This window comes from Rhinolophus ferrumequinum, chromosome 22 (assembly GCF_004115265.2).
Source record: "Rhinolophus ferrumequinum isolate MPI-CBG mRhiFer1 chromosome 22, mRhiFer1_v1.p, whole genome shotgun sequence".
NCBI classification, from domain to species: Eukaryota; Metazoa; Chordata; class Mammalia; order Chiroptera; family Rhinolophidae; genus Rhinolophus; species Rhinolophus ferrumequinum.
The window spans coordinates 12,568,594-12,581,585 of record NC_046305.1 but is presented as its reverse complement, the minus strand read 5'-3'; the positions used below and the strand labels follow the sequence as shown (position 1 = coordinate 12,581,585).

At 52.7% G+C, this 12,992-nt stretch overlaps 1 protein-coding gene across 3 annotated transcripts in view; it reads right to left on the bottom strand.

The window, feature by feature from the left end:
* Positions 1 to 12,992, bottom strand: part of FAM163A (family with sequence similarity 163 member A) — a 64,320-nt gene that overhangs the window by 2,980 nt on the left and 48,348 nt on the right. For 2 of the 3 annotated variants that reach the window (XM_033092225.1, XM_033092227.1), the window contains exons 2-6: positions 12,622 to 12,703; positions 8,837 to 8,951; positions 4,124 to 8,291; positions 728 to 908; positions 29 to 148 (exon numbers count right to left, since the gene is read on the bottom strand). In XM_033092225.1, coding sequence (XP_032948116.1) covers positions 7,884 to 8,291; positions 8,837 to 8,929 — 501 coding nt within the window. In that variant the 5' untranslated portion in view covers positions 8,930 to 8,951; positions 12,622 to 12,703 and the 3' untranslated portion in view covers positions 29 to 148; positions 728 to 908; positions 4,124 to 7,883. The remainder of the gene's footprint in view (positions 1 to 28; positions 149 to 727; positions 909 to 4,123; positions 8,292 to 8,836; positions 8,952 to 12,621; positions 12,704 to 12,992) is intronic. The other variant, XM_033092226.1, reaches the window with a different exon arrangement.

Here is a 12,992-nt window from a genome sequence, read left to right as displayed (position 1 = left end):
TTGTTTATATTTGTCTTTATGTACATACTGTGAACAAATCAGCCCCAGAACGCTGTGAAGGCCAGGCGGCCTTGTGGCCTTCAGTGAAGTGACACGGTGCAGACACTCTGCCTGACGGATTCTATGATAAAGATCCCTTTATCATAATCTGTGGAAATACGAAATGATTATTCAAGATTTTTTTCTAAAGGTGTCTATGAAATGATCAGATACTGAAGGTTCTGAGTCACATACTTGTGAATAATAATGTATTTGCAAAAAAGATGTTACCAAGTCTAGAGAGAACTAAATAAAGTTAAGGTATCCATATAAAACTGTTTCTCCAAAAAACTTTAAAATGTGCCTTATTCCTATTTATGTTGTTAGGTTGTAGCCTACATTTGCCTCATTTAGATTTGAGACTGGGCTATTGAAACTCATTTCCAACTAATACACTGCTTCTCAACCTGTTGTTAAAAACATATATAAACCAGTGAAGAACCACACTAGCCTTATCCAAATGTCCTGAGAACACACCCAGCATCCCCTAATCTACAAATAATCTGTAAAGATATAAAGAATTTCGTCTTCAATGCCTGCCCTCCAGCACTACCTGCGGTATCTGTTGCAGCTTGTTTTGATGTCTGTAAAGCTCCAGAGGTTGGTTCTCGTACTGGGAAATGATCTCCCATTTTCCTCCCTCATCGGGGCTCACACACTAAATTTGCCGCTGGCTAAGAGGATTTACCTGCACCAAAGGGAAGATCGTGGGCTTGAGAACCAGCGGCTGAGTCACATCGTGGTTGGGCAGAGTTGGCAAGATGCTGTGGCACAGCCATCCTGCTCTTTGTGCCCAAACGAGGTCTCGGCCTTATCAGGGCCCCAGGCAGCTGCTTCCAGGGGATCAGATTACGTGAGATTTGCCATCCCTGCCACAAAAGAAAGAAGCAGCACGTTGACTTTCAAACACAATCTTTTTTCCTACTTAATCAGTATAAATGGGCACTGTAGCATTCATGTCCAATTTCTTGGTGTTTCCCGTCATCCCTAACTGTGGTTGCTTTTGCATTTGTTTCTTACGGATGTTGAAAAATGTGCCTTATTCAAATGATCTGTCTGGTTTCACCAAAAAAAAAAAAAAAATTTTAATTTTTCTCAGTTGACGGATTCTTGATTATAGTTCCAAAAAAAACAAATTTAGAGAATTGGGCATGTGTTCATTGAGGGTGGGAAAGGAGACGGCCCTCATTTAGCAATAAACGCAAGAGCCCCAGAACGCTGTGAAGGCCAGGCGGCCTTGTGGCCTTCAGTGAAGTGACACGGTGCAGACGCTCTGCCTAGAATCTACTGCCCGTCTCACTGAGCCTTCTTCAGGTGCTACCAGCTCTACTAACGAGGCTTCCTGAGTAGGAGGGAGAGTAGGGCTGAAAGTAGAGCTCTGGGACTTGCTTCCAATTTGGAGTGTGCTGATAGAAAATGCGTTTCTTACGTGTGGACATCATTCACTTGTGTGTTGGGAGCGGGAGAGTCCAGACTGCATGAAGAATTCTGCCGGAGAATGTTGCCAAAGCAGAATCAGAGAGCAGAGCCATCTGAATACCCATCTCGGCCCCTCCACCCTCTTCTGGCTTTCTGCCCCCATTAGTCCATACAACCCACCTATTCACATACTTCATTGAATAGTTTTCTACCAAACCTGAATTCAGTTTTGAAAATCTGATTTATTTTTGCAGTTCAGAAAAGTAGTAATTCTCAAGAATCTGCATATCTTAGCATACAAGCTTTCAGTGAAATGGGCGCAAGTCAAAGGATAAGGTGAGCCCGAAGGTGAAGAACAAATGACTTCCCAATACTCATTCCAAGCACCCACAGTAGGTCTCCTGCAGCAGCCTCCTTCCTTTGCAGACTGACTGGCTGCAAACTGCACAGAGCACTGTGCTGGGGGTCGGGCTGATGCAGTGGTGAAACCACCTTCCACGAACAGCCTGTCTACCCAGGAAGATAAAGGACACGCTGACCACCAACCTAGAATGTCACTGTCACAGAGGTAGAGAGAGGAACCAGAAAAGGGAGCGGTCTCTTCAAGGGGTGGCCCAGGAGTGGATAAGGCTTGAAGCACAGGCAAAATTGGGGCTGGTGGAGATGGGTGTGTGGGGTCAGAGTTATAATGGAAAAGTCATCCCACGTGGGATGAATGTGATGGGGGAAATTCCTGTTGTTGTTTTTCTAACTTTTTTTGGAGGGGGGGCAGAGGTGTGGACCCTCTCTGGGTACCTGACACACATGCATTTACATTGAAACCCTATGGGTTCACAGACCTCATGTGCATTCACACATTGGTTTGGTTGAGGTCCCTGTGCAGAGTCTGGGGTGTATCTAGTTGGCTTTCCTTCCCCTGCCCTCTCTGTGGCCAGCGCGCCACCGCTGTGGCAGGCTGGAGACCGTGAGGGGAAAGGTGGCTGCTCAGTGGAGCCGGCCCAGTGCAGTGAAGTCTGCTGTTGAGCTGGCTCCCGGGGCTGAGGGAGTGGACGGTTCTGCCTGAGGCCTCTGCCATCCATCCTGTGGACGGGCACAGCTGAGGACCTGATGTGCTGACAGCAGGGAGGAAGGCCAGGCCTCCGAGCTGCCCACCCTACCACTGTGACTCTCGGCCTCCTGGGCCTTGCATCTCCCAGCTGGTTCAATCTATCCACTCTATAAATTCTCTTCCTTTTCATCCTAAAACATGCTGCCTGATCAGGCCTCCCTTCACCTTTCCCTCAGAACAGGCTGCAAAGCTACATTCCAACCCTTTTATCTTTGGAGTTTCCTTGAAGCCAGTATATGCTTAAGACATTTCGTGGGAGAAGGGAAGAGAGGTTTCTGGAACCCCACCCTCTGGCAGGACTGGCAGGGTGAGCCTACCTTAAAACTTGGTTTAATACATTAACACATAACTGTTAAAAATAATTCAAACATGAATGGTTATAGAGTTTCTATTTGGGGTGATGAAAAAGCTTTGGGAACAGATAGTGGTGATGGTTGCACAACAGTGTGAATGGAATGCCATCTCACAACACTTAGCATTGGAAATTTTAGGTTATATGTATTTTACCACAAGCAAAAAAAAATTGTTTTTTATTTATACAGTACAAACTTATGTTGGCTGATACTGTTTGCCCCCTAGGCTTCTGCCCATTGGCCGTGTAGGAAAAAACTGCTCCACACTTGTAACATAGAAGACCCTTTGCTTGTGGAGAGCCCCTAAGAGGCCCAATGGCAGCTGTGTCCCAGCCCCAGAGCTGGAAGGATTTCAGATACGGCAGCATGTTGAGAAATAAGGACGTGCCCAGGCGGCTGCTGTGAGATGCCGCGGCATCTCACAGTTAAGGATCAGAGAAGAGGCCTCTGCAGGCTTCCCCCAGGGCCCTGCTCACAGCCTGAGCACGTGCCCCTTGTGTGACTCTACAGGGCAGTCTCTTATCTTCAGGCACAGTTTGGGTATAATTTAACTCAGATAAATATCTTTTCGAAACTAGAGTCACACACATCAAAATAATATACGAAGCTTTGTTTTAGCCCCCATCTCATTGATTCCCCACTCCCTCCTAATAGGAAACCATTTTCCTTATTTTAGTTTTTATTTTTTTTTTTATGTATCCTTCCAGTATCTGTCTCAGGCACATTTTATTTTTAAATTTTTTTTCATGCACATTTTATATTACCACTTTTTCCCCTTAATTAAAATCCTCAATTCTTCATTTTTCTCTTTGGGTTCCTCCTCATTCATTGTCACCAGCTCATGACTTTCCCTCAGATGGGGGCCTAGGGGCTGGGTGAGGTGGGAGGGAAGCAGAGGCGAGGGAAGGATGAGGGGCTGGTGAGCCCCTCAGTAAGCAGGGATCTGGGGACTGGACTCTCCTGATCCCTCTGGATCCCTTTGGTCGGAATCTTTATGCTGGGAGAAAGACTTCAGAGGATGTGAGAGGGTCAGGCCTCGGCTTTAACGTCAGGATGTTTAATTAGACCCAGGGGAACAGTCCTTTGTTAGGAAGAAGGATGCAATTCCCAATGGGTAGAAAACCTCTGGTCCGAGGCAAAACCAACCCAGGAGGATACATGGACACCAGGAAGGGTTGGAGTGGAGCCAGGACCTGGCTGGTACCTGCAGGCCAGTACTGGAACTCTGCGTTCCTCCAGGTGAATGAGGTAGGAACCGTGGCCAGGGCCAGATGAACCGTGTCATCTTCTGTGGAGACTTGGAGGGGAAGGCGATCTCACATGCCCAGTGTGAGCTGGCACGAAGCCTCTGGATCTTGACTCCTGTGAAGACCAAAATAGTCCTGCCCCCGGGGTGGAGCAGGCCTGGGAGGCAGTAAGTCTGGGGGGCAGGGCTGCACCACCTACCTCTCAACTCCTAGCTGCGGCTGGGGTTCCTTGCTGCTGCTGCTGGTGTGTGTGTGTGTAGAATGGGTGACACGTGGCAGGTAGTTGATTACAGGCTAGAGAGGAAGCGGGGAGCCAAGTGCTTCCCTGGAGGCCTGGGCAAATTCTCCCCCAGGGATCCACCATCTTTGGAAAAGAAGCTCCTGGGGAAGTAGGTTTGCCTGCGACAGTGGAGGGCAGCCTTCTGGAGAGAGCGGCGCTGGACTGCTCAGGCCAGGCAGCCCGCTGCCCACCCAGCTGTAGTCAGGGCCCTGAGGTGGGGGGAGAGTGTGTGTGTCTCCCTCGTACACACTCCCGGGAACACACACAGACCCACCCTCACCCTCATCCTCCCCAAATTCTCCCTTTCACACATACAGCCATTTCCTGGTCCTCTGGGCCCCACTCCACACTGCTCCAGTCTCTGCCACCGTGGGAGCTAAGGATCTGGTCCCCACACTCTCTGCTCTTCTCTGCCTTCCCAACATTCAGGGGCTGGTTGTGTGACGCTTTGGGTCTCCTCAGATTCAGAGAGTTGGTGATTGAACACAAGCTACAGGTGAGGACACCTTGGGCCCGGACAGCGAGGTGGGGGTGGGGGCAGGAGGGGGCTGCCGCCGAGGCTGCTCCCGTCCCCTGGTAACTCCACTTCCTGTCCCCTTTCCCAACAAACAACACACCCTCCCTGGATGGGAGCTCTGAGGCCAGGGTGGGGAGGCCACATGGTGGAGGGCATTTGTTAGTGTGGAAGCAGGAAGGGAGAGGAAGCGGGTAGATTTTTTCATGTTGAAAATGGACATTCTGGGTGATGAAAAGGAGTCTTCACTCTTAAATCCGTGCCCAGCTGACCCCTCCCCAGGTGAAAAATGGAAGACCCTGTGGGATTTCTATTTCAAACTCCTCATTTATTGACATTTGCTTGGTTGTGACTCCAAGTTACCAAAGATGCAGGACAAGAAATCTGCAGCAGGGGCAATGAGTGGAGGTGGAGACGAGATGGCGGAGAGGACGGGGTGGCCCCAGACTCCCCTCTTCCTGTTCAGGGTGCAATTTGGAGAGTTTCCATAGCTAAAAAGTGCAGTGCAGTCGAGTGTGGGGACCATCCTCTTCCACAGGACAGGCCCTCACAGCTATGGGGAGGTGGGCGGGCCATCTTGAGCCTATGCCCTGAGCAACGTGGGGCTGTGTGGGGGAGAGCAGTGGCCCACCATTTCTCCAATGTCCCAAACCTAGATTTTCATTCGTGGGTTGACAGGATTTAGGCTGGGAAAGCTATAGGAAGGGGCAGGACTGCACAAGAGGCTTTCCACTCGGGGACCCCAACAAATCAGGCATTAAGAAGCAGGTGATAGTTGATCAGGTTGTCTTGATTTCTGTAAAGGCGAGAGGTACAATGACACTGTTATTTTTTGATGAAGGAGGGACAGCCCCTGCTGGGGTTGATTGGCTATGGAAGTCCAGGGCAGCAAGGCACTGGTTGTCAGGAGGCAGTGAGAGCTGCCAGGCCCAGCAGCTCATGTCACGTGGGTGCGCTTGGCCCAGCAAGGGCTGGTGATGGGAGGGGTATGTTAGAGCCACTGTCCTATGCTGGCCCTTCCAGACTCGGAGACAGGTCTCCTTACAGCGGCCTAGAGCTGCCAACTGTATGAAGACCAATGTTACCATTTGAGGCCACTCAGTAGGAGAGTTAGACAAACACGTGCTTTTCACAATGACCACTTTGCCTGCTGGTCTTTCGTCCCTTAGCACGCATCCCTGCACACAGGATCAGGCAGCTGGCAAGCGCACCCAGCCCCGCAGGACCGCGTGGCGTGGCTGGCAGGTCTTTTCAGGTAGTCCAGGCGTCGTGGAGCACTCAAGGGGCCTTCAAGTCCACCTGGACAAGTCTCATTTCCCTGGAGAAAATGGGGTCGCAGAAAAGATAAGTGATTGGTCCTAGAGCTAATGAGTGACCAAAGTGTGACCAGACCCTAGGTTCTCTGGTCCCAATGGGCCTTAATTACAGATTGGGATGTAGGGTGACACGAGCCTGAACAGAGTGGTGCGAAGGTGAGAATGCTCTTCCCTCTCCACTCAGCACAGGGGCCAGCTCCTTCCCTGCCACACCCTCAGGGGCATTCAGTGACTCAGGAGAGGGTGGGGTCAGGTTGGGGGGCAGCCTTGGAAGGGGGGGCGGCCATCCCTTGCTACAGAGGCAACTGGAAAACTCATCAGATGCATTCCCTCACATAGCGTAAGGCCAGGGCTGTTATACGTGGGAACTGGGCGCTGGACTTGGGGCTAGAGTGAGACAGCAGTCAATGGGCGTCCCCGAGACTGGGAGTGGGGCGAGGAGGGAGGGCAGCCAGTGGGATGTGATTGCTAACTCAGCCCCTCCGGGTCTCAGGAGTCAGGGCCGCTGTCCCCAGTGGAGTGAGTGGTCCATGTCGACTGCACCACGGCTGGATGCCCGAGTAGTATGCCCTAGAGGGGCTGGCATGACAGCATCGTCCCATGCGAGACTCCTCAGGCTCTTCCTGTATGGGAATTGGCCACTTACTCACTTTTCCCTCACGCTGTCCGGGGGTCAGATTTTTCTTTCTAGTTGCTACATCAGAGACCCTTCCACTTTGCAGCCCCCGGTGTGTGCACACACCTGAGACGTGTGCACGCACAAGCTCTCGCCGGACTGCATCCACGCACACCACTCTGCTGTCAGCCACAGCCAAGGCCGCCAGCGGGAGCTCACTCGCTAAGCTACGTGAACTCTACTAACAAAACCTGAAAAAGGCGCTCAGCCAGGCAGCTGGTTCCCGAGGCAAAGAAAGAGGATTTAGGGGGTGACGAGGTCACACAGTCAGTTTTTGGTGCATTCCCCACAAATAACCTCACACCACCAAAGCCAACTAAATGTGTTCCACGAGGAAGGGGCAAATACAGCTGTGATGTCTTCAGGAACCAGATCCACATGGGAGTAGCTATGGGACCTGCTGTCTCTATGACAACCAAAATACAAAACTACATTGTGAACTGACTCTTGGATTCGTTTCAGCCACCAAGTTCTGCAGCGGTCTCTTGCACACCCTCCTCGACCTTCTCAAATTCTGCAGTGCCTTAGCCCTTCCCTTTCACCCTGCCCAATGTTCCCCTTCCTTCTTTCATTCCCCAAGGATTCTGGAGGCCTAACTTGCCCTCGTCTCAAAATCTGGCAAAGCTGGGGGAGTTAGGGAAGTACGAGGGGTCTGTGACTGCTAGGAGCCAGCCAGAGCAATGTCCCAGCGGAAAAACTGGCAAAGCTGCCAACCCAACCTGTCAGGCTCCACCTCCGGGCCAGGGGACCAGGCCCTGCCTGGTTCTCAATGCATCCAATGGCTTGAATCCTGGTGAACCTTCCACTGTGAGGCAAGAAAAGCCAAAGAAATGGAGACAGTCCTTGTGGGATACTGCAAGGGGCACAGCTGGCTCCACTGCTTCTGCTGGGGCAGCAGTATTGGTGTGTGTGGGGGTGGGGGTGAGAGGGGTTACACGTCTGTACTAATAGCCCTTGGATTGGTGAAGGCCTCACGCCCAGAGCCAGGCCACGTCACCGGGTAACTATGGGGTGCTGCCAATTGGAGGGACGGGAGTCCCCCTTCCTTGTAGTATGTGGGGGCGAAGGACAGCCTCTCGCCTCCGCCCCCATTGGGCACCATGTCAGCTGTCCGTATGTAAAAGGGGGAGCTATATGGGGAGCAGGTGGTGAGGTGGCGGGCTGCCACCCCGCATGGCTGGCCATAGGGCTCGCTGGTGCCAGGTGCCAGGTTGCCTCTGCCATCCAGGGCTTGGGAGCTGCAGGCATTGCAGGGGGGGCCTCTGGAGGGTGTGGGCTGGTCGCGCTCCTCCTCCTCGTCGTCTGCATCCTCAGCTCCGCTCTTCTTGCAGCAATAATACTGAGGGGACAGTGGGGGTGCACCTGAGGGCTGACGGCCCCCTCTGAGCGCAGGGGCACCCACGCCCCCCTCTTTGTGGGTGCTGAGGACCAAACTCCACACCAGTGGCCACGTTCTGCAAGTGTAGACTCCCAGCCTTGCCAGCTTTGCCTCTTCCTCCGTCTACTTCCTAGTGCATTAATTCTGGGCCATGGTTCCGAGGCAGGGAGACAGAGAGGCGGGACACACAAACCATGGTGGGGACAGGGCAGGGGGCGGCTGCGAGCAGCTTTCAGTCTCCTTAGAATGGTGCCCTTCCTATCACTCTGAAATCTCCGCCGTGCAGGAGACACAACACAGGAAGCCAGTATCCTCCCAGCACCCCCTCTTTGGGTGGGGGATGCCCAGATCTCTTCCGATCGCTTCCCAACTCCCAGGCCCCTTGACTTATGCCTCCCACATTCCATGGCTTTGAGTTTTGTCACCCCGAAAAGAGGGCCTATAGTTTCCGCCCCAATGGGTCAGTGGTTTGTTGGTGGCCTCGGGCCACAGGCTGGGGGACTGACCTGGAGCCTACAGTAGCACAGGACAGCAATGATGCAGAGGAGAATGACCGTAGCTAGGATTCCGCCAGTGATCACAACTGTTCCCGCTGTCATCCGCCCGATGCCCCATCCAACTCTGCAAGGAGATGCACAGAGAGGTGAGGGGCAGGCATGGCTGCCACACTGGGCACGGGGCAGGGAGCCCTCCTGAAACTGTGCGCACAGCTGGAGGCAGGGAGGGCCCAGGCATTGGGGTACCAGGGGCTTCTGGAACCATAGGGTGGCTGTGGCCTGAGCGGGCTTACAGTTCCTGGAGGTGGAGGGAAGAGAAGATGCAGAGTGCTTCCTGTTTCTGCCCAGTTTCAAAGTTTCTAGCTGTCTTTCCCCTTTAATTCTCTTCTCCCTCCCCCCATGGCTTCAAGACACAGAGAAAAACAGCTCCTGTTTACTGCATGTGTGAAGCACTGCATTCGGCCTTCCACTGGGTATCTCAGTGAACCCTCAAAATGACACGCCGCTCACAAAGCACCTCGCCCTGCTGTGTTCACCTGGCGGAAGCGGCACCTTTTTCTTCACCCCAAGACACCACCTGCTCTTCACTAGGCGCTCCTAGAACACCGCGTGCTCCGTGGACTGCCTCCAAGTCACTCAAAGGTGCTCGCTGTGCAGTCTGTGGATCGGGTTAGAAACGCGGCATCTCCGACCCCACCACAGGCCTAATGAGGCAGAAGCTGCATTTCGACAGGGTCCCAGGTGATTAATTAGCATAGTGGTTTGACAAGGCCTTGGGTGCTCCCCTACTTGCCCAGACTTTCAGACCCTCAAATTCTTCTTTGGCTTCGCCCGTCTTCTGTTCGCCACATCAGTTAAGGCACTTGGCATCTCGTGCCCGCACCGGTGCAATGGTTTTCTAACTGATCTCACTGGTTTCGTCTCTGAGCTCCCCTAACCTTTCGTCACGCCCCGGCACCCCTCTCTTCTTCCAGGGCCTTCCCAGCATGACGCCGCCTGCAGGATACATTTATCTGGGCACGGACTTTTAGACCAACCTTCAGAAGCTTTTCCCTGCCCCTCTCCCTCGTATGCCCACCACTAATGTGTTTCCCTCCCCACCTCCCATTGTCCCTCTACAGGAACTGTGCCCCTCAGGCAGGCCCAGTTCTTAAGAGGCTTATAGCCTCGTGATGGAAAGACACTGAACATGTCTTACAATAGGGTGTGAAACACAGCCAGAGACACACAGACCAGGGGCTGTGGGAACACAGAGGACGGGCAACTAACTACTTGGGGGAAAGGTTTCAGGGAAGATATTGTGTTTGAGCAGAATCCTAAAAGCTGAGGGAGAGCGTGTCTGGTAGACACAGTGGAGAGGGCAGGAGTGTGAAAAAACATGGGGCTCTCGCACCTGTAGGAATCTGGAAAGGCCAGGACAGGACGGGGGAGGAACGAAGCTGGAGAGGCTGTAAGCCAGGCAAGGACATGGGCTTAACCCTCTTGGAGAAGATGGGGTTCCTGAAGAGCTTTTGGCAGGGGAGTGCATGATCTTGCTTTCTCTGGCTATTTAAATCCTGCCCATCTTTCGAGGCGCTGAGAAACCATCCCCGACTGCCCCCACTGTGACGTTCTCTCTCCTTCTGGACTCCATCTGCAATGCCTTTCTATGTACCACCTTTCAAACTCTGCCTTGGTAGGACGCTTGTCAACTTTCATGTGTGAACATCTTGACTATTCCACTAAATTAGGAGTCCTCTGAGGTTAAGCAGCTGTGTCTTATACTGTTTCCTATCCCGCTGTAGCATTATACTCAGTGCCAGGCACACAGCGGGTACTTAACAAAAAGTTTGTGCATCATCTGGTTATTTCTTGCACAGGCCTGGCAGTTATGGCTCCGATCTACCACCAGGGAGCAGCAAATCGCACCTCTCAGCTCACATCCCATCTGCAGACTTGAGCGTCACCGTTTGAGATGGATACGACTGCCCAGGTACCTGGTGGGCCGTGCTTTAGGGGTTCACTAGACATGTGGTGGGGGATGAAGCTCAGCTCTGGCAGGATTTATGTGCCTCCACTAAAACACCACCCCTTCTTCCCCTGCTTCCCGGCATGCTCACCACTGAGGGCTGCTTACGAGACAGAGAGGCTTATGGAGTGACCTAAAGTTGGGGGAGGTGGCAGTGACCCACTGTGCTGAAAGTCTCGGACTAGTCCCGTGGGATGTGCCCAGCCTGTGTTAGGAGACAGGGAATTATGAAGCCATATAAGAACAGTGCCCTCCTCCTCTTGCCCTCCCCCCTTTCAGTACCATAAAGGCTGTATAGCAGAAATGGCCGGGAAATGGGGGTGGGACATGGCAATGCAGGCAGAGTCAAGGGTCTGAAGGCCCATTTGAGCCCCAATTGTGCCACTTAGCAGCCAATCCAGCTTGCAAACTGACCACCTTTTCCCCTGGTGAAAGGGAGATTAACCAAAAACTCAGTTTACAGGTATGATTGTGAGCAGAAAGTGAGATTCACGTATGTGAGGGCCCCTTGTAAACTAAAAGATCCTTCAAACATGGTGATCTGTGGAGAGAAGGAAGGCCCACACATTTTGTGGCTGCTTAAGTCTGCCTTACAATCGCAAACCAAGAAGACACACGTAAAGGGCAGGCACTGACTAGCCAGGTCCCAGCCAGTCTCCCTGAGGCCCAGTACTAATGGTACAATTTAGCCTTTAAATTCCCACATCCAGCGGCTCTCTGTTATTTAAGGTGGGCTCATTTTCTCTTTACAACTAGAAGCAAATAATAACAATAACTCAGCGCATCTCAACAGCATCCTGCAGTTCACGTGTTTCCATTTATGTCCCTTCCTGTGATGGGCAGGCTCTCAGGTGGCCCCCAATGAGTCCTGCCTCCTGGTGGTCATGCCTTCTACTCCCCTTGCCTCCCCTTGCGGGGCGGTAAGACCTGTGACTTGCTTTTACCCAACAGGATACAGCAAAAGTGATGGGATGTCACTTCTGAGAATAGATTATTTAACATTCTGACTTCCCTCTTGCTTGCCAACTCTCTCCCTCGCAGGTTTTGATGCAGCAAGTTGCCATGTTGGGGAGGCCCAGGTGACAAGGACCTGAATGTGGCCTCTGGCCCTCACGCCACTGGACACAGGCATTGAGGCCCTCAATCCAACAGCCCAAAAGGAACTGAACAATCACATAAGTGAGAGTGGAAGTGGATTTTCCTCAGTTGAGCTTTCGAGTGAAAATGCAACCCCAGTGGATACCCTGAATGCAGCCTCATGTCGGATCCGGAAGCAGTGGACCCAGCCAGCCACGCCTGGATTCCCGAGGAAGTGTGGGATCCTCAGTGTGTGTTGTTACATGCGGCTCAGTTTGTAGTGACGTATTATGCAGCAAAAGATAACACCTGCTTTGAACCATACAAAAACCCACATGCAGGAGGGGAAGCCAGACCATTAAACGATGTGCCTAAAGTCATACAATAGCACATGTCTGAGTCAGGACCCCAGGGCCAGCGCCATGCAGTTTCCATCATACCAGCTGCCCCCTGATTAGCTTCCTGAGGACAGGAGAAAGAGGTCCCCATGCTCCCTCCCAGGGTCTAGCAGATCTGAACAGAATGGATTCAGTGGTGACCAAATCAAGGATTGAGAGCCGCCAGAGAGGACAAACCTGTTGCCCACCAAAGACACCCGGGACCTGCTCTCTGTGACCACGACTCTGGAGCTCCCTCCCCACCAACACCTTTCCCCACCCAGGGCCCAGACATCTTTTTCTGGGGGGAAAGGGGTTGGCCTGTGCCTTACACTTATGTGAAACAGCTGAGGCAGCAACGGTTCAGTCACACAGGCCGTCATGGGGCTGCGTCATGGCCAAGGGCGTCAGTGCCTGCCAGAGAAAAGAGGGAAGGTCAGTGAGAGCTGGAGGGGGAGCTAAGACGACAGACAGGCTTGTGCTGGCACCTGGTTGTGACCCCAAGACTCGGCAGTGCGCGTCCCCAAAGGGGCTTGTTTCTTGACGTCTTGACGTGAGTGCTCATCCCCAAAGGGCGGCCTTGGTCTGAGGCGCCCCGCCTAAGAACCTGAGGACGGACTCTGACGCCACCTCCTCTCCCATCCTTGTTTCCTTCTCACAGTGCTGCTGTCCAGAAGAACCCTCTGCCCAACGCAGGCAACGC